General features: G+C 33.2%; 2 protein-coding genes and 7 non-coding genes across 9 annotated transcripts in view; 8 read left to right on the plus strand and 1 right to left on the minus strand.

The window, feature by feature from the left end:
- LOC132741796 (uncharacterized) overlaps nt 1–8240 on the minus strand; it is a 41978-nt gene extending 33738 nt beyond the window's left edge. Inside the window, exons 1-9 of the mRNA XM_060730066.1 lie at nt 8100–8240; nt 6087–6203; nt 5118–5264; nt 4464–4616; nt 3685–3949; nt 2909–3213; nt 2439–2676; nt 1966–2052; nt 1124–1153 (exon numbers count right to left, since the gene is read on the minus strand). Coding sequence (XP_060586049.1) covers nt 1124–1153; nt 1966–2052; nt 2439–2676; nt 2909–3213; nt 3685–3949; nt 4464–4616; nt 5118–5264; nt 6087–6194 — 1333 coding nt within the window. The 5' untranslated portion in view covers nt 6195–6203; nt 8100–8240. The remainder of the gene's footprint in view (nt 1–1123; nt 1154–1965; nt 2053–2438; nt 2677–2908; nt 3214–3684; nt 3950–4463; nt 4617–5117; nt 5265–6086; nt 6204–8099) is intronic.
- On the plus strand, nt 8206–19942 carry LOC132741795 (small ribosomal subunit protein uS8A). Its single transcript, XM_060730065.1, has 5 exons — nt 8206–8347; nt 11917–12057; nt 13904–13983; nt 16583–16668; nt 19814–19942. Exons 2-5 carry the CDS (start codon nt 11925–11927, stop codon nt 19905–19907), a joined length of 393 nt encoding a protein of 130 aa, XP_060586048.1. The 5' UTR covers nt 8206–8347; nt 11917–11924; the 3' UTR covers nt 19908–19942.
- LOC132741805 (small nucleolar RNA SNORA73 family) lies at nt 12432–12665 on the plus strand. The gene has a single exon (XR_009627342.1). It is a non-coding gene; the product is annotated as a small nucleolar RNA SNORA73 family (small nucleolar RNA).
- On the plus strand, nt 13451–13685 carry LOC132741803 (small nucleolar RNA SNORA73 family). Its single transcript, XR_009627340.1, has one exon. It is a non-coding gene; the product is annotated as a small nucleolar RNA SNORA73 family (small nucleolar RNA).
- Nucleotides 17067–17301, plus strand: LOC132741798 (small nucleolar RNA SNORA73 family). The gene has a single exon (XR_009627336.1). It is a non-coding gene; the product is annotated as a small nucleolar RNA SNORA73 family (small nucleolar RNA).
- Nucleotides 17900–18139, plus strand: LOC132741799 (small nucleolar RNA SNORA73 family). Its single transcript, XR_009627337.1, has one exon. It is a non-coding gene; the product is annotated as a small nucleolar RNA SNORA73 family (small nucleolar RNA).
- On the plus strand, nt 18406–18640 carry LOC132741804 (small nucleolar RNA SNORA73 family). The gene has a single exon (XR_009627341.1). It is a non-coding gene; the product is annotated as a small nucleolar RNA SNORA73 family (small nucleolar RNA).
- Nucleotides 18933–19167, plus strand: LOC132741800 (small nucleolar RNA SNORA73 family). The gene has a single exon (XR_009627338.1). It is a non-coding gene; the product is annotated as a small nucleolar RNA SNORA73 family (small nucleolar RNA).
- Nucleotides 19458–19692, plus strand: LOC132741801 (small nucleolar RNA SNORA73 family). Its single transcript, XR_009627339.1, has one exon. It is a non-coding gene; the product is annotated as a small nucleolar RNA SNORA73 family (small nucleolar RNA).
- Nucleotides 19943–20818: the final 876 nt, after the last annotated feature.

Here is a 20818-nt window from a genome sequence, read left to right on the forward strand (position 1 = left end):
TTTGTCACATTTTCATAAGCATTTACTTTGTTAAAACTGACAATCTTGTTATTACACATATATATAATCAATACAAAATCTGTTTCCAGATTTAAAAATAACATATAATATGCATTATAATTTTTATGTAGTGTTCTTAATTTGATGTAGTGTTCTTAAGTCAAGTGGCACTGGAAGAGGTCATATTGCAACTTTCCAATCTTAAATAGTCAAGGGAGACATTTGGTGTCCCTCTATGCATTATTTCAGACATAAGTGGGCACCCATCAACAATAATGTAGCCTTACAGCTTCCTTATATGAAAGAATCAAATATAAAAAAATACCCTGACATATGCACTTTCTTTGGTCATAAAATATAAAGCATTTGGTGAGTTTATAAATCAAAAGATCAAAATTATAGGATCAAAATGATAGGATACAGACAGGCAGCACTTATTATGAAATAAAGATTTCATATTATATGCCTACTGTAGTACAAGATGTTGTGGATGGGAAAATGTCTGATAATGCTTCATTCTGGGTAATTCAGTTCAAAGTTCCATGCACCAAGAAGAAATATAGTCATTCAAAATGAAAGTCCTCATTATAGGTAAATTGCAATCCTCAACTCAAAGAAAGAGGGAAGACAAAATCATGAACTTAATTTATAAATTAAACATAATAATAAATTCATTCCAAGGAGGGGATGAGCAAAAAAAAAAAAATAAGCATTTCACAGCATTTGAAACTAAAATGCAAATTAAGAGTTCTTCAAGCTTTTTTCCCTTTCTTAAGCTTTCATCAATTTCCTGTCATTAGTTTCTGCTATAAGTAGCCAAGAAATAAATGCTAGGGAATCAAAATTAGTTTAATTAATATGTTATCAAAAAATGTTTATCCTAACATTATTACAATATAGACATCGCCTTGCCTTTCATCATTATCTTGACAGCAACTTTAACATAATAAACATATATCCTGAATCATAAGGGAAAATATATAGAAAACATTTTTGAAGACGGATTTGTGTCTTACTGATCATATTGTTTTAAACATGGTTTTATCAGACATTAATTTTCAAACACATGCAGCTGACATACATAGCATGATAATAATTCTCCGGTACCACACAAAATACATACCCATGTCACGAAATGTTACCCTACGTACTCCTATAGTTCATGTCATAAAAATGTCAATATATATATCAAACTATAGTTATATAATAGAAATGCACTGTACAGCCAAACCTGTGCTTAAGAAAAACAATATTTAGAAAAACCTGTTTATATTTCATACTTTATTCTAAAGATTCACAATTTTATTAAGGCAAAATACATAATGATATGTTTGCTGAAATAAATAAACATGACATATACATGCCCAGAATGACCTTTACCCACAGGTTTGACTGTATTCAATACTCCCTTGTCATATAAATATTAAAAAATAAACAAGACTGCTACTTTTTATGCTTTAGAAGAAAACATGAATAAAACAACTGCCTCTCCTTATAATCTAGTAAAGTTGAACAAGAACTTAATTATTTTATTTGATTAGTATTTATATAATTATGAAAACATTAATCATATTTGTAATGAATCATACTTGTATGTTTGATCTAATTAGAGATCAGTTACATTGTACATCATTCATAACTGTTAATAACCTTATTTTTCAGTACATAAGTTCCATAGTTTAAAAAAGAGAAGTATTATCAAAGAAAGTTTATAGAAGGGGCTACATTTTTTAATGAAGAGAATGTTCATGATTTTCTAATTCAGTCCGTTTTTGTATCTTGAATTCTTCTGTTCATATTTGCTACTATTCATACAGTCTACAGTTAAGTACCTAGCTTTATAGCAATTCTAACATAGTCACATATTTCCTCTAGCAAACATGACAGAATATTATTACAAATATACTGATTTTAGATATAATCAACTATGGAACCAACATTTATGAGGAAATAATAATTCTATACCTCTTCTGGTCTGTCTCTGAGGTGTTTTTATTGTCACTGTTTTCTCCTTGCGAAATGATGGTTCAGTTATAAACACAGGGTCACCTTCTGTAATAAAATAAAAATCAACACAATATAAATATCATGTTTTATAATTCTGCAGATAAAAAAAATATGAAGTATATACTGCCAATATGATTTGCATTCCGTAACTTCTAAACTTATATTTTTATATACCAATAATAATAATATCAACTGGAATAAATCAGATTTTTTTCACTCCTGGAAAACTTTTTAAAAATGTCAACACCCGTTTGGATTATGCATTATCCCCTGATTAAACTGTGTGATCTCTCTGATGAAAAATCCTGGAACCACTCCTGATACACAGATGTCAATGCTGGAGTATACATACTGTAAAATGAACAAGAAAACTCCCCTTTCCCTACGTTTAAATGCAGAGGTAAAAAGTTAACTTTAAAATATTAGTTTACCTTGTTGTTCTGTTTGTCTGCTGACCTCACTATATGAACTTGCTGTCTCTGTTTGTTCAGACACATCACTCTTCTCTCTCTCCATATCTTCGTCTTCTTTTCTCTCTATTTCTGCCTTATCACCTTGTTTCTGTTCTTCCTCTTCCACCTGTCTATCTGTCTGTCCCTCTGTCTGTTCATCTGTCTGTCTCTCAGTGTATGCTAAAGTTTCTCCCTCTGTTCTTGCTGTTCTTCGAGTCTAAGGTGGGATAAATTCAAATACATGTATAAGAAATGTATGTGTATTGTAAAATATTTATATTTGAATAAATATGCATTAAAAATAATTAAATAATTTCATATCTAGCAAATAATAACACAATACCCTGATAAAAAGATTTCAAACTTTCTTCTTTTTATAGACTATAATGAATACAAAACTTGAAAATTACTTGTAATGACAAGAAAATTAATTAGAACAGAATTATTACCTCTCCATACATTGAGCTTTCTGTAGGTGCAGTATAACCTACTGGTTTCAGGACAGAAAGTCCCTCTCCATGATGGACTGTCTGTGGTGGTGGTGGTGGTGGTGGAGCACCGCTGTACTCTGAATCAGACTCAGAACCCGAGTCGTCTAGTCCTCGCCTCTGTTGAGCCACAGCTGGTCCAGGTAACATAGGAGGAGGCATGCCGTCATCTGATTCAGACTCACTATCTCCCATACCTGGACCCTGCATCATACCAGGACCTTTCATACCTCCCATCTTCTGATGTGCCAAGAAGGATTCAGCACCTACAACATTTCTTTAAAAATAAATATTCCGGGAGAAAAAGAGCAAAATTTTGTTTATTAATGTAAAGGTATAATAAATCTTTTTAACAAATTAATAGGAATTTTGTGTCGTTAATTTAAATTAGCTTATCTCAGTTATGAGTCATTTATGAAGGGTTTAAATTTTAATGGTAAATAAAACTTGAATTAAATCAATGAAATGATGGCAATAATGGTAAGAAAGCCTGATTTAATATGTGACATGTATAATAACTTAGGATGGTCTATTAAAAATCTCAATGTTATTTAACACTATGTTCATGGACTTTATATTTACTTTCCCCTTAAGGATTCAACTAAAAGAATTGCCACTTTTTCAAACAATTATGTCTTTCAAAGTAAAGCTAATCTAACATCAAATAGCTCTTTTACATTCAGAAAGTGAATAACTTTCACTGTAAACCAATCAACTATTATGTATAAATAAATTACCAGAAGACGGTGTATCAGCAAGACCAGACCGACCTGGTTGATAGTAAGGATCATAGTCAGACTCGGACTCGCCCGGAGAGTACATGTCTGCATGCCGAGTTGTCACTGTACTAACTTCTATTGACATGTTACGACCCATACGCATTGGTCGACCTCTTTCCCCTTCATCTTCACTTTCACTACTATCAGTGGCACTACCTAACCTTGACCTGTATGACCTTTCCGGTGACCTAAAACTCTTCAGGCGTGGCTTGCTAGGCTGAACCTAAAAACAAACCATTTTGCTTAAATTAATCATAAACTCTATCATTTGAGTGTTAAACTACAAAATATCACACAGCTTTAATATCACTACAATAATGATCCCCCAGATTGCCTTAAGATTCAAAGGAATACCTTCAAAAGTTTTACAGACTGATACTGCAAGTAAAACTTTAACCAAGAATTTTCTAAATTCACAAAGGGCTATAATTCAATCAAAATGTGTGCCACAGTTGTGGGCCTTGGAAAGTGACCCCAAGTTGAAGTAACCTTCAGTCAGTGATTTTGAAGATTGATGGTGCAGCAAAATTTTGAAAGTTCACAAATGACTACTTTTCAATCAAAATTAATGTCAGAGTTGTGCCCAGTGAAAAGTGATCTTCAGTTAGGGTCACAAAGACATGTAATAAAGATTCAATTGAATTCTTTCAGTACTTTAGAAGATTTATGATGCACCCAAAACTTTACCTAATATTCAAACTAAAAATTACTCAAGTATTAGACGATAGATAACTTACCCTGAGCCTGGCTTTCCCACACAGTATACCAATTCTATCCTCCAACCACATAACCCTCTTCCTGGCCTCATTTATATCACCTTCCTGTTTCTCCAGGGCCTCATCTAACTCATTTCTAGCAAACTGTAGCTCTGTGTTCACTTTAGTCAAAACCTGTAAGATAGTTTGTTTGATTGGCAAATTTTTTAAAGCAACATGCTTCTGGAGTCATGTTTACATTTATGAAAATTTAAAGTGTTTTCTAATGAGTGTACCTACATTCTGCACCAATATTTAAACTTCAGACTGTTGACAGCTACAGAATCTGCTTGTGCAACTAGTGCAGACCAAGATCATCTCGCACATCTGTGTTATCTGATCATGGTCTGCACTGTTTGCTATCCAGTCAGTACTTATCAAATTTTCCTTTAAAATCATGACTGGTTTTGGCTGGACTGAAAGATTGATTTAAGTTCATTTAAGATATTTAGCATGGTTAAACTGTTTTCTTTCCAAACAACCTGTAACTTCTACAAATAAATCATTTAAAAGAGGAATGGAGAATAATTTAAAACAGGTATGGAGAATCATTTAAAACATGTTTGATGAATCATTTTAAACAGGTAAGGTGATCAACTCAGATGTGTCTATATTGGAAAGGTTTGTCTACAGTACCTGTAAAACCATGATAGCTTTCTCAGATTTCTCCTTGGCCTCTTGTACTGCAGCCCGACATTTATCAACATCCTCTTCATTCTTCGCTGATTCCAGATCAGATAGAGCTTTCTTCAAGTCTTCTTGACCTTTCTGAACTGCCTCAATCTAAAGACAGAAATCTTAAATTTTAAAAAGGTTACTTCTTTCAAAATTATTTTTGACTATTTATCTTCTTTTTCATTTAGAATATTAACCAATATTCCTTTTACCTATTTTATCCCCCAATATGACTTACACATTACACCCAGTACAGGTAATATGGTAATATTACACCTAATACAAATGATACGGTTATGTTACCTCAGTACAAATATTAAAGTAATGTAACATTGAATTTTCACCTTATAAAACAGAGGCCTATATAAAGCCTCTTTCCAGATGTTAAAGTAACCTAACATCCACTACAGATTATATAATATAGTAAGGTAACATTTAGTAATTCTCAGTAGAGACAATATAATTATGCTACACCCAAAACAGATGAAATGGTAATATTACAACCAGTACAAATAATACAAGTAATGTTACATCTGGTAAATATAATATATCTATGTTACATCTGGTACATATAATATATCTATGTTACATCTGGTACATATAATATGGTTATGTTACATCTGGTACATATAATATGGTTATGTTACATCTGGTACATATAATATGGTTATGTTACATCTGGTACATATAATATGATTATGTTACATCTGGTACATATAATATGGTTATGTTACATCTGGTACATATAATATGGTTATGTTACATCTGGTACATATAATATGATTATGTTACATCTTGTATATATAATATAGTTATGTTACATCTTGTACATAAAATATGATTATGTTACATCTTGTATATATAATATAGTTATGTTGGTACATATAAAATTATTATGTTACACCCACATAGATTATATGGAAATGTTACCTGTTCTTCCATGAGAATGTCAGAGCGATGATGCACAGAGTAGTTGGACTTCAGCGCCACACCACTCTTCCCGCTTTTCCCACTTTTCATCGTTAATGGTCTGTCCATTCTGAATTCCTGAAATACCACATAAAACAAGTTCAATACATATCATCAAAAAAAGGTATTTTATTGTTGATGTTGGTGGGGTTTTTTTTATTGAAAATTGTGTTCTACATAGTATTAGAAGATGGATATTTAATAAAGAGATAATGTCCTGTTTTGAAGTGAACGACACTCTTCCTTTGATATTGAAATACCAGTAAGAATATGAATTTCAAACAGTAAACATGGAACTGTGTATGAACGACGTACTTTACTTTTTTGTTATGTCTGCAATGAGTTTAAATGGAGTTTATAATACGGGGAAGTCAAAGACTTTGGCTTGCCTGGCTATAGACTACATGTGTATATTTAAGGAAATCAGATAAAAACAGTTAAAAATATATATAGATTTCTATACCTATCAGTGAAGTTTTCAGTATCATATCTAGTAAGGTTGTCAATTTAACTCAATGATAATAGGGTATTCCGATAACAGTACAATCGCAACTTTTCGGCTTAATAATAATTGTTGAGATGTTCAGAGTGAAAAATTAAAGTGGTGCATGAAATACCGAATGACACCTTTAAAAAGGAAAATGTAAAATAAAAATCAATATTTTAAACGACTTCCATGTTCATACGCAGAAAGTCCGAGCGAGGGCTGTAGCGCTCTTAGATAACATGTATGACGCGTATCAATTCAAATGAAATAAAATTAAAAGTAAACGAAAATTTCAAAAAAAATATATATCCTATACCTAATGAGCTGTGAAAAAATCCTTAGTTAACTGGGCGCCGCCATTTTGAAATCCTTTTAAGCTAGATATAGATATCAGAGCGCTTTTAATAATTCTGACTATTGCTAGCAGACACATGCTAAATAACACTTCCAGTGAAAGAATGATGTACAAAATCAGAAAATAAACATGCATTTCCTTGATAAGAACTATAGTAACGCTTATAAATATAAAAAGTTACTTTAACATATATCCTATTTGATAAATAAGCACATTAAAAAATAACGTTAAAACAACAACTGTGATTAGAGATTCACAAAAATGGCCGAGGGGATTTTCCAAATGCCTACGCATGCGCAGTGGTCCCCCTTTATGTTAGGAGATTTTCAGAATATTCCGAGCACTCAGGTGATAGGTTTAACACCACCAATTTATTTGTTTTGTTTACGGTACAAAATACCTGCAAGAAAGATCTGGTTTACATGTAAACTAAACATGCAATGCTAAAATCATAATTTATAAGAGCTTTCCGTGCCATAGATAGCACCAGTAATTTCATATAAGGCTTTGCCTAATTTCATATTGACGAGAAGCAAACACATTTACTGTGAGCATTGCATTTTTGGCGAACTGGACTAACGATATTTAACTTCAATGTTTTGACCTTACATAACAAAATATATTTGAAATAAAAAAGAAAGTCGGGGAAGATCTTTCAAAAGTAAAAAAAGCATGCACGATTTATTTATTTATCATTATATTTTTTAATTATTTTTTTTTGGTTGGGGTAAACATAAAAAGTTATTTGTCTTTAGGCACATAGTGGGGTTTGGATCTTGACCGCAGGTTCAGCATTGCAGACATCTATTCCAATGGAATTTATTAGTGTTTATCAGTTTCACAGGTAAACGTCGTGTGGCCATGACTTAAACTAGACCCCCTGTTCCCCCTCTACAACCCAAAACCCTTAAAAAAAAAATTTATGAAAAAAAATTTTTTATGACTCATAAGTACAATATTTATGAGTCATAAAAAAATTTTTTTCATAAATTTTTTTTTAAGGGTTTTGGGTTGTAGAGGGGGAACAGGGGGTCTAGTTTAAGTCATGGCCACACGACGTTTACCTGTGATCAGTTTATGATTGGAGTTCGACCTGCTTACTCCGATATAGATATTTGGTTCAAAACAATACCTTTATTCTTTAAGTGCAAATTGCTCAATCACGTCAAAACATTCTGTTTGTCACAATCATGCTTGCAGTTAAAATATAAACAGCTTGAAGCCAAACAGACTGATGGTGGGACACCTGCTAGCAACATTTGTATACTTCCGGTGTCCGGTGACTCGTTTAATCGACACATTATGACTATGAAAATGTGCGAGATATTAAAATAAGAACAGTTCCGAATAGACTTCCTTTTCCGCTTTGAATCAATTCGGGTAAGACACATTCGTAAACATGCATTTATATTTACGTTAATCTTGACTATTAACGTGACATTTCATTATGTTTTAGCAAATCGCAGAATAATCTATACTTAGGTTATGTGATACGCTTACAATTTTTGTTGTAAGTTACGCGTTTAAACGGTTTTGTGCATATAAGTTTACCCGTTCATTTTGTAGTTGTTTATATATTGAAAGATTTGTAGGTTACATTTTCGGAAAACTTGGAAACAGATTTAAAAAAAAAACGTTTTAATGAGTGATTTTCACATGTTTTAACTAGTCTGTTTTGCGAAATAGATGATAGATTTATTTTATTCAATGAAACTTGAAAGTGAGTCCCAGTTTTTTTTTTATTATTTTAGATCCCAGGGGAACTTTCACAGGTCTAGGTTGTCATGATATCTTTATGGACAATTAGGTAGAAGATGAGAATCTTTTGCATTTAAAATCATTTGAAGGTTCTCTTAACTTGAAATTATGGTTCCAAAACCAGGAATTGTTTTGGCTTATTTTATAGTCCTATAAATATGACGTCGCTTTGAGATATTTTTGCTTCTGGGCAAAGCAATCGAAATTGCTCAAAAACCCATAGCATGTGCCGCCAAAAAATTGGGCGGAACGAAAATCAATTAAGACAGCATGTATTTCCATTAGTTTTGACCTATTTATGAACAAAACTAAAAAATAAATATATAGAATCTACCTTTTGTCAAAACATCCGAAAAATCACGATTAAATCCTGTCATGTATTTAAATTCCTTTTACAGCCGATAAACAAATGGCGACCATAACAGTGTAAGAAATTAGGATTTGAATCCACTAGGCTGGTCTGACTACCAGAGTGAAATATTCACTAGCCCAAAAGACATTTCACTAGCACAATTCATTTGTTCAAAACAGTTGTTTATATTGCCTCTGAAAAATGTGAAAATACAGTAGCCTGGCCAGGCTCGTTACTTTGAAAAGTTGGTAGCCCGAGGAGAAATTTAGTAGTCAGGGGCTATAGGACTACTGCTTATTTCGAACACTGCCATAAAGTGCGCGAAATCTGATTGGCTAATTCAAATGCAAGCGTTTAACTGAGTCAGAACAATCTAAAGGAATATTTTTTTAACGAAATAATTGCCCCATGCACCGTCAGTGTGTTCGAATATATTTTCCGTTCAAAAATTTGGAATCAATCTGTAAAGCACCTTGCTTAACCAGTATTGCTGATAGACAAAAATAGATTGTTTATTTTAAATTGATAAGTACATTGTTTGAGAGTTTTTGTGTATGATTGAGCATGAAATTGAAAGAAAAGAAGATAAGCTTTTGAATAAAGCTTGAAAGGCAAGACAATAGACATTTTTTGAATTTTTTATGATGCTATGCGTTTTTGAGCAATAACTATTAGACGTCCGGCTTGACCGACATAAACTATATCAAGCCTGTAACGTCTAATATATTGGACTACTTTATTGGGTCATATTCCCAATTGAAAATAGTATATAAAATCTTTGAAGATGCCATCATAGACAGTAATTGTTTGCATCAATTTAATCACTGCAAAATTTCAGCAGACTTCCCGAAATACGTCGGTCCGACGGACATGTCCGATAAATTTTGATCAGGTCCGACAATTTTTTATTCCGGATCGGTCCGACTGTCCGGCTTTTATCCAAGCCGCATGTATACAAAATGGCGTCGCTAAAGGTGCCAAACCTTGGAAAAACCGAAAACCTACGTCAGAAGAGTGCACAGAAAAGTAATAAAATGATGAAAATATTAGACCTGAGACAAAATTTAATGAAAAATGAAAGCAGAACCATGAATCATTGGTGTATGACAGGGACGAGATGAAAATGCGATGTACGGATTGTGCCGATTTTTACGGCGAAAAAGTAAAAAACAAAAAGTGTCTTAGAAATACAAACACAAGTTTTTCTTTGATTTTGATCAATTTTATTTGGTCCGACAGATTTTGTTTCGGTCCGACAGATTTTCATGGTTTGTCAGACCGAATGTCTGACAGTTTTTTTCAACTTTCAGGAAGTCTGTTTCAGTCATGCATTTTTCCCCAATTTTTAACAAAACACTGCTGAAATTCCCAATTCCATGGGTATGGGTTGTGTTCCCAAAATCCTGGAAAAAATCCCTGAAAACCATCTGTAAAAAAAAATATTCCAGTTGGCTCCATGCTTCTACAGCCAGTGTAACAACCTATTATGTGCATTACAAAGTTCTTCTTTTAACCCACATCCCCTTTCTGGCAATCCCTTGATGTACCTTTTTCTGTCACAGGTAACTCGAAAAGTATTTGACATAGTCATGAAACTTTACAGAAATTTTGATCAGCATGTGTAGTTGTGCACCTGGGTATTTTCGTCTGGATTTATTTAGTCTTTTTGGAGTTATTGCCCTTGACTTAGAAAATTTTTGCAAATTTCAACATAGTCATGTAACCTTACAGAAATGTTTCTCAGCATATGTAGTTGTGCACCTTGTGTTTCACTTGTGGATTTATCCAGTATTTGTAGAGTTATTGCCCTTGACTTAGTAAAAACAGTTTCATTATGTTGTGTTATTTGGTCCTTGAGTGCTTACGTTAGAGTCAACCAACTTTACAGGAATAATGATCAACATCACTGTGAAGCTATACACCTGGGACTTTGCATGTGGATTTTTTTTCAGTTTTGTTTGAGTTATTGCACTTACAGTTGTATAAATTTGCAATTTTCAACTTGTTCATGCATAGCTCAAAAAGTATTTGACTTGTAGGCCTGAAAATTTTTAAGAATGTTGGTCAGCATGTGTACTTATGCACCTTGGGGGTTTGCTTGTGGATTTATTCAGTATTTGTAAAGTTCTTGCCCTTTACTTAGTAAAATTAGTGAAAGATTTTTAGTTTACAACTTGTGGCACATGTAGTCCAAAAAATATTTGACCTGGAGTCATAAGATTGACAGAACAGTGGCATGTGGGGGCACCCGTGTCCTGTGGACTCCTTTCTAGTTGTTTAAAGATATTCTATGCTCAAATTTAATATTAGAAAATATTAACACTAAAACAGGGATTTTTTCCAGGATTTTGGGAACATGACCATTACCCATGGAATTGGGAACTTCAGCGGTGTTTTGTTAAAGATTGGGAAAAAATGCATTGACGGAAATTTTGCAGTGATTAAATGGATGCAAACAAATTACTGTCTATGATGGCATCTTCAACCATTTAAGCACTCTAACAGTGAAGAAGCCCTTATTTGCAAAGATTTTAGAATTTTTATTCAATATTTTTATTTTGTAACTATCAATTGGGAATTTTTTGCTGTGGATTGGGAAAATAATATACTATTTTCAATTGGGAATATGACCCAATAACGGCTATAAAATAAGCCAAAAAAAATCCCTGTAAAAAGCACTTGTTTCTGGTGAGCTGCTCTGGCCATCATGGTCCTCTTGTTTCAGAGTCTGTTATACATGTAGGAAAATCACTGTTAATGTTACATTGTATGTTCAGTATTGGATGAACATTAGTCGTTCCTAAAAGGCCCTTTTATCCTTTCTTTAATCTATTTTTAGCGACCAAGATGGTTCGCATGAATGTGCTGGCAGATGCCTTGAAAACCATAGCGACCGCTGAGAGGCGTGGCAAGAGACAAGTTCTCATCAGACCATGCTCAAAAGTTATAATTAAGTTCCTTACAGTGATGATGAAACATGGTAGGTGTAAAACTTTACATTATATTTAATGTTGAATGTTTATATATATTGTTGAAAAAAACATTTTGGGCAGTAAACATTGTAAACCAGTTTTGTTGATATTATGCATGTTAGAATAATTTTATAGCTAAATTTTCAAAGTGCTTTCTTTTTCTGGTATGTTAATCCCAAATTTTTACAAGGCCTAATACTAGGGTTTGATCATTTATTTTTTGAAGGATTGGTGGTCTTTCCGACCTGCTTGCTGTCACAATTAGTTACTGATCCCAACAATTTTTTCCGTAAATTATGAATGGGTTGTAATTGAAAGCAATTGTTTTTCTTCTGCATTGAATTTAGTCTATATTGAATTTATTTTTAAAAACATCAAACTATCAATGTTGACATACAGGATGTTTGGTTCGCCCAGACTCCTTGTTTGTCAAAGTGGCTTATGGGAGCTGAATGTCCCTTACAGGACTGGAGGTATATTCCCTTTCCACAACATTGTAGAGCAACTGGCAACCAGGTCAGAAATGACCAGGAAAGCTAGACCCTGTATATTCCATAACATTCCCAGAGTTACTATGTAACAGTGACTGGGGAGACAAACCATATAGGGAACAAAACTTGTTACATATCAAAAATTACTTTGCAAAGTATCAAACATGGAAGAAAAAAAGATATTCAACAGTTGAAATCATTGATTTTTCTCCTAGCCAGTTATGGTATTTTTGATTATGTTGAAAGTTGGTAAAAATTTACATTTGGCTTTGACCGAGTGGTTAAGGTCGTTTACTTTAAACCACTTTCCCTTCACTGCCGTAGGTTCGAATCCCTACAGGGACTTTGGATTCTTTCATGTGAATATGCTATCCAGCTAGCATTTGGTTCTACTCCAGTCCAGTTTGAACCTCAAATAATGCATGCAGGGGCATTGGGGGTCTTCCTCCCCAGTGTAGCTGAAAAGACCCCATGTGTCCTATACTGTGTAGGTGTGACGTAAAAATCCTAGCAAAAAGACTGTATGATGCAGGGCAAATAAATCAAATTTTCTTTTGCCATTAAAGCGACTCCACTGAGGTTTGCCTAAAAACATAACATTTTTTTTTTACATAAAAATAATTAAGAAATAATTATACTTGAAATAAATTGAAAAACATATTTTTATGCTTTTCTTTACCTGATTTGAGTGAAAAAGCGTTTGGGTTATATTTTTTCAATTTGAATAATTATTCTGCGAATGATCTGAAATTTTGCACAAAAATAAGTGGGCTTAGCCTACATCAAATGGTACCTTTATCTGGAAAAAATATTTCCCATCATGTCAAAAAACTTCAGTGAAGTCCCTTTAAGTTTGAATATTTATTGTAAGAAATATTGAACTCTTCGTATTGAAATGCTGATTAAAACATCAATGTTGACATCTAAGGATGTTTGGTTCGCCCAGACTCCTCGTTTGTCAAAGTGGCATATGGGAGCTGAATGTCCATCACAGGACTGGAGGTATATTCCCTTTCCACAGCATTGTAGAGCAACTGGCAACCGGGTCAGAAATGACCAGGAAAGCTAGACCCTGTATATTCCATAACATTCCCAGAGTTACTATGTAACAGTGACTGGGGAGACAAACCATATAGGGAACAAAAGTTTTTAATAATTTATAATTGTAGTATTCATGTGTATTTGTATTGATTAATGTACGCAACTATGAGTATGACATGTCAAATTTGGAACAATCAGTCCAATGTATTGTAGGCCTTGAAAATATGTCATTAAGTAGATTTTATTGTATTTGTTGATTGACTTGCAAAAGGGGTAATTTTAAATAACATCTTCTAACAATATATATCTTGTTCTGTTGCAGGTTACATTGGAGAATTTGAGATCGTAGACGATCACAGAAATGGCAAAATTGTTGTCAATCTCACTGGCAGACTGAACAAGGTAGAGACTTAATAATCATATCCATGCTTGTAAATTTCTCATTATTTAATTTTCTGTCAAAAGCATGCATACAATTGTAGTTGATATCGAGACTTTAGTGTTGTTGACTTTGTCATGTCTGTTGCCATTTTGAAGCAATGACATTGTAATTAATTGTTAGCCTCCTAACCTAAAATTGTGTATTTATAACAGTTCTGTTTCCTGAAAGAAATGATTATTCTGTTGTGAATTAACAGCAGTATAAAATAAGTTTTGTATGTTCATTGAAAAAAAACTTAGATGAATACAAATAAGATTGTTAACTATTATTTTCAGGATGCATGACCTAGTGCCACCTACTAGAATTTCAACATGGTCATACCATGTGACTTATCTGGTATGGAACAAACACATTTTTCGCTTGGTTCAGGTATGTTTTTTTCTAAGTATCTACTGTTATACAACCAATTTCGATAAGATAAAACACAGAGTACTGCTATTTGCTATCCACAGTTTAATGAGATCATTTGAGTAACATTTTTTTATCTTGAGTGCCTTAATTTGTATTATCTACCCACAGTATATCAAAATAACTGGTTATATGGGGGTCAGTTTCATTCACTCCTTTGACCGACATGAATGGATGTACTGGATTGTACTGGCTACTTAAAACAAGGAATTTCTAACAAATTTTGTTGTTTTACACCCTGTTTTATAAAAAAATATGTGATTAACCAAAAAAAAAAAAAATGCTATTTTTTTCATTATATACCAGTACATTCATCTAAGATATCCCCCCCCCCCCCTTTCTATACTTTTCAAAATGAAAACAAACTTTTTTCCAAATGGCATGATTGTCAATTTTCAATGTTGATAAGTTACACCATTGACCAAAATAAGTGCTCTTCTGACAACTGAATATTGAAAGGAATTAAACAAATAAAATCCAACCATTTGCAAGTTGAATACAAATAGATTTTCATAATTTGACTTTGTAAATGAAATTCAGTGCTCTTTATTTATTGAAATTCCATAACATCCTAGGAGATTCTATCGAAGATTTTTTTTTCAACCTTAGTCACACATTATTCATTTGACTTTCCTAGCCTTATTTGAAGATATTTTTTATGCGGAGAATCTTTTATGTTCATCCCTCACCCATCCATGTTTTGGAGACTTGTTAAACCATACCTCTGCTTCACTGATTTCTTGATACATGACCCTCTTACTGTAATTTTCTGTTCTGATTTCAAAAAATAGGGTAATGAATCATGTTTGAGGACATTTAAGTTCAAATGTTTATTTCAAATACAAGTGTGTCTGTGTTTAAACTTTGAGCATTATGGCAATTTGTTAAAAAGGCAGGTCACAGGTATATCAATGTCTAGAGGTCAATACCACATTCAAAAGTACAGTCTACTTTCTCAGATTTGAGAGTTGTAACTTTAAAATAGGTCATTGGGTCAAGTTCAAGGTTATCTAACATCGAAATGTTTACAACACCCTAAACTGTTCACATTGTGTAGGATGAAGCTTGAAAACTGCCACATGTTTACATATCATGTTGGTAAATGTTTCACTATATAAGTCTTTGTTAAACTGGTTTCCTCATGGCAGAGTTGTTATTTAAGCAGGGCCATAATCAGTCCTGTTATTAAAGAGAACTGCTGGTAACTGTTACATTTTAAAAATTGAATTGTGGGCTTACTGGTTTTTGACACAAATTTGTTTTCCATAACTATGGAATAGAAATATCTAACAGCGTTATGTCTTGTAGGAAACATGCTGAAAACCTATTCTATTTTGGAAAAAAAAGTATTTTAAGAATGACATGTCCTACCCTTGGCAAGAAAATGGGGTGGGGATGAGGCTGCTCCATGATTGCTGTTAAAAAACAGCATGTTCCCAACTTTTACCAAAATAACTTAAAGAAAAGGCGCCAAAACAGCAGTTTACTATATTGTTACTTTATCTTAAGTATATACATATTATTTATCATATAAATTTACGTAAAACAGTAAGAAAAAAAGTGACTGAATTTGTTACAAATGGCATAGTAGTTTTATTAAAATCAACCTTAATGAAAAGTAATTGGTAATCAAATCATCTCATAAACTCTGGATAGCAAACAAGAGTACTCTGTGTTCGCATCAAAATTGGTTGTGTAACAGCAAAGATACTTAGAAAAAACATGGCTGAACTTTGCAAAATAAATGTTCTTGTTACATACCAGGTAAGTCATTCTGTATGGCATTGCCATATTGATTTATAATGGCTATGTAAAGAAACAAAGTGGTTTAACAATGAAATAAAAAAAAAAGTTATAAAAGATAAAATTCCAGTATATAATTAACTTTTAATGTTTCTTGCAGTATGTTTCTTGCAATATTATTCAAATAAATAACACAAAGTTGCTAATGTATCATTAGTCCTGCCCAACATGGGATTTGAACTTTCAAGTGCCTGCTTGCAAGCAGCATGATGCTGTCGACAAGAAAGCCAAAGAATGAATTCCTTGACACAGTTGTTGTTTGACATTACTAGAGGCACATGTGCACTCTTGTGGTGCAATAAAAGCGTCAGTGATAAGTGTTTAAGTTTGATTTGGTTTTGATTTCAGTGTGGTGTAATCAGTCCTAGGTTTGACATTGCCATGAGAGATATGGAGAAATGGACCACAAATCTATTGCCATCCAGACAATTTGGGTAATTATTTCTTTTTTTCTGGTGTCGGATTTTATTTTATAGTCAGTAATTTAACCTATATTCAATAGCTTTTCATGACTTGGAGTATACCTGTATAAAGAATATTTGTAACAGTTTCACCTCTCATAGATAATTGTATTTCTTAGCTGGACTATTCAAAGAATAGGGAAAGCTATTTTGAACAATGTCATACTTTGGTGTAAGTTGGTATCTTCAAAACTACTGAAGAGATTGAACTTAAGAATTGTACATTAATGATTATGTAAAACATCAATTTTATGTGTTGCTGTAGGCTTTAATGTAGACCATGGATGACACAGGTTAACCAAATCTAGTTTTACTGTATATTTAGAAATTTATCATAAACAATGAAATTGCTAGTACGTACTAAAATGTAATCAATGTTGACATATAAGGATGTTTGGTTCGCCCAGACTCCTTGTTTGTCAAAGTGGCTTATGGGAGCTGAATGTCCCTTACAGGACTGGAGGTATATTCCCTTTCCACAACATTGTAGAGCAACTGGCAACCAGGTCAGAAATGACCAGGAAAGCTAGACCCTGTATATTCCATAACTTTCCCAGAGTTACTATGTAACAGTGACTGGGGAGACAAACCATATAGGAAACAAAAAATGTTTACATATAAAATATTGTTTTAAAAGTATTATTAAACATCTTAAGATTTAGAGTTTTTTTGAAAGCTATTAAACATGGAAGATCAAAAAATGTTCAAAGCTTGAAATCATATATCTTTCTCCTAACCTATTATGATATTTTTATATGTAGAAAGTTGAAATTTGCTTGGCAGAAATTTACAATCTTCAAGTATAGTAGACTGTGGCTAAGTGGTTAAGGTTGTTGAGTTCAAACCACTTGCCCCTCACTGCTGTGGGTTTGAATTCCAAGAGGGACTTTGGTTTCCTAAAATGTGGAAGCTATCCATCTAGTACTCAAAATGTTACTGGATCTACTCGGGGTACAAGTTTTTTCCTGAACTAATGCACGGGTGGGCATCCTAGATCTTCCTCTGCCAGTGAAACTGAAAAGCTGCCATATGACTTATACTGTGTCGGTGCAATGTAAAACACATGCACCATAAATTAAAAAAAAAAAAAGACTGATGCAGCAGAAATTAACCAGTTTTCTTTTGCCACTAAATTTGAATATTTATTGTGAGAAATATGGAACTGTTGGTAAATAAAACTGAAATACCGGTACTGACTAAAACATCAATGTTGACATACAAGGATGTTTGGTTCGCCCAGACTCCTCATTTGTCAAAGTGGCTTATGGGAGCTGAATGTCCCATACAGGACTGGAGGTATTATATATTCCCTTTCCACAACATTGTAGAACAACTGGCAACCAGGTCAGAAATGTCCAGGAAAGCTAGACCCTGTATATTCCATAACTTTCCCAGAGTTACTATGTAACACTGACTGGGGAGACAAACCATATAGGGAACAAAACTTGTTAACATCAAATATTCAGGGTGTCCATTTGACCCCTGAAATGACTGACCCTTCAAATTTCCAAAAGACCTTATTTGACTGAGGTTTCAGGATTTTAACTGGAGGGTCAAATTTTGTTAAAATTATAGGATTTGGCCTGATAGTTGGTAAAACTTAGTCTAAATGACCCTCGGGTGTTCATGGCTTGTGAACACCCTGTTTATTGTTTTGTAGTTTTCTTTGTGTCTATATTGATTTTATTTTTAAAAAAACATATCAAACTGTCAATGTTGACATATATGGATGTTTGGTTCGCCCAGACTCCTGTTTTGTCAAAGTGGCTTATGGGAGCTGAATGTTCCTTACAGGACTGGAGGTATATTCCCTTTCCACAACATTGTAGAGAAACTGGCAGCCAGGTCAGAAATGACCAGGCAAGCTAGACCCTGTATATTCCATAACTTTCCCAGAGTTACTATGTAACAGTGACTGGGAAGACAAACCATATAGGGAACAAAACTTGTTACATTTCAAAAATTGTTTTGCAAAGTATTAAATATGTTAAGATTTAAAGTTTTTGAAAGCTGCATATAGTACATCCTTTCTAGTAGCCCATTATTATCATTATAGTATTTTGTATATTGAAAGTTACAGGTTTGTTTTGTTAGGTAGAAATCAACAATATTTAAAGGTACTTGATTGTGCTGTGCATTTTGCAGTACAAAATAACTCTATTTTTGACATCAAATTTAGATATGTATTGTTTAGAATACTGAACTTGCTGGTGAATATTAAAATACTGACTAAAACATCAATGTTGACATACAAGGATGTTTGGTTCGCCCAGACTCCTCATTTGTCAAAGTGGCTTATGGGAGCTGAATGTCCCATACAGGACTGGAGGTATATTCCCTTTCCACAACATTGTAGAGAAACTGGCAACCGGGTCAGAAATGACCAGGCAAGCTAGACCCTGTATATTCCATAACATTCCCAGAGTTACTATGTAACAGTGACTGGGGAGACAAACCATATAGGGAACAAAACTTGTTTACATATCAAAAATTGTTTTGAAAAGTATTAAACATGTTAAGATTTAAAGTTTTTGAAAGCTGCATAATTATAGTACATCCTTCTCGTAGCCCATTATTATCATTATAGTATTTTGTATGTTAAAAGTTACAGGTTTGTTTTAAAAATCAATAATATTTAAATGTACTTGAATTGATTGTGCGGTGCATTATGCAGTACAAAATCAACAACTCTGTTTTTGACATCAAATTTAGATATGTATTGTGAGAACTTGCTGGTGAATATTAAAATACTGACTTAAACATCAATGTTGACATATAAGGATGTTTGGTTCGCCCAGACTCCTGTTTTGTCAAAGTGGCTTATGGGAGCTGAATGTCCCTTACAGGACTGGAGGTATATTCCCTTTCCACAACATTGTAGAGCAACTGGCAACCAGGTCAGAAATGACCAGGAAAGCTAGACCCTGTATATTCCATAACTTTCCCAGAGTTACTATGTAACAGTGACTGGGGAGACAAACCATATAGGGAACATTGCAAGACTTGCATCCTTTAGAAGAAGTTATTTCAGAGCATTTCTCAAGTCAGAAACTGTGACAGTGATATATTTGTAATACGAATGAGAAATTTTAAGATGATGTGATATATCTACTTTCAGATTTCTGGTATTGACAACATCAGGAGGGATCATGGATCACGAGGAAGCAAGAAGAAAACATCTCGGTGGAAAAATTCTTGGCTTCTTTTTCTAATGTAAAAAAAAAATGTAAATAAACCTGCCAGGGAATATTTGTGTTGTTTTTCTTTTTCTTGAAATATAAACCCAAGTTTCTTGTAATGGTTCAAAACAATGTTTGTTCAAGACATTAAAGGGACTCCACTGAGGTTTGAAAGTCTAAAAACATAACATTTGAATTTCTTACATAAATGAGCTGGAACATTTTAAACAGAAATGCAAAGAAAGTTGAGAAAGATGCTTTGAAATAAATTGAAAATCATATTTTTATGCTTTTCTGAGCCCGATTTGAGTGAAAAGCGTTTAAACGCTTTTCATTTTGGGTCATTTTTTTACAATTTGAATTATTATTCTGGGAAAACAAAGTCTCTGAATGATCTGAAATTTTGCACATAGATTAGTGGTCTAAACTTTTATCAAATAGTAAATTTATCAGGAAAAATATTTTCAGTCCCATCGTGTCAAAAAAAAAACTCAGTGGAGTCCCTTTAATGTTTATCCTGTCCTTGTAAAACTTACAATTGCCCAGTTTTTTTATGGGGTAAAATGCTTTTCTTGAATCCTAGTCATTTGGTTGATATAATGAGATTTGATGAATACATACTGCCTTTGATCTTTAAGGTTTTCATTATTAACAGATGGGTGTTCCATATCATAAGTTGTAATGCTGTTTAAATCCGTTGTATTTTTAGCCTGTAAAATAAATTTTCATCTTGTCCAAATTGGCTGTTTCATTTGCACATCTGAAGCCTGATAAGAATGAAAACTGGATCTTGGATGCAGAGATCAAATTATCCATGCAATTTAATGTTCTCGTTTGTTTTTTTTTTAAAAAAGAAAGATTTTAAAATGATGTTACTTGCAGCATTCATAACCCAAGTTATATCTATAGGAGTTTTCTGTTCTAACATCTGCATCTAGTGCTAA

Source organism: Ruditapes philippinarum, unplaced genomic scaffold (assembly GCF_026571515.1).
Source record: "Ruditapes philippinarum isolate M1 unplaced genomic scaffold, ASM2657151v2 ctg4767_1_1_1_1, whole genome shotgun sequence".
Taxonomy (NCBI): domain Eukaryota; kingdom Metazoa; phylum Mollusca; class Bivalvia; order Venerida; family Veneridae; genus Ruditapes; species Ruditapes philippinarum.

Bases quoted from the DNA above. Each gene is read 5' to 3' on its own strand.
- LOC132741795 (XM_060730065.1), top strand. From the start codon at position 11,925: ATGGTTCGCATGAATGTGCTGGCAGATGCCTTGAAAACCATAGCGACC. The intron at 12,058-13,903 runs GTAGGTGTAAAA...GTTCTGTTGCAG, and splicing joins TACAGTGATGATGAAACATG to GTTACATTGGAGAATTTGAG. The intron at 16,669-19,813 runs GTAATTATTTCT...ATCTACTTTCAG, and splicing joins TTGCCATCCAGACAATTTGG to ATTTCTGGTATTGACAACAT.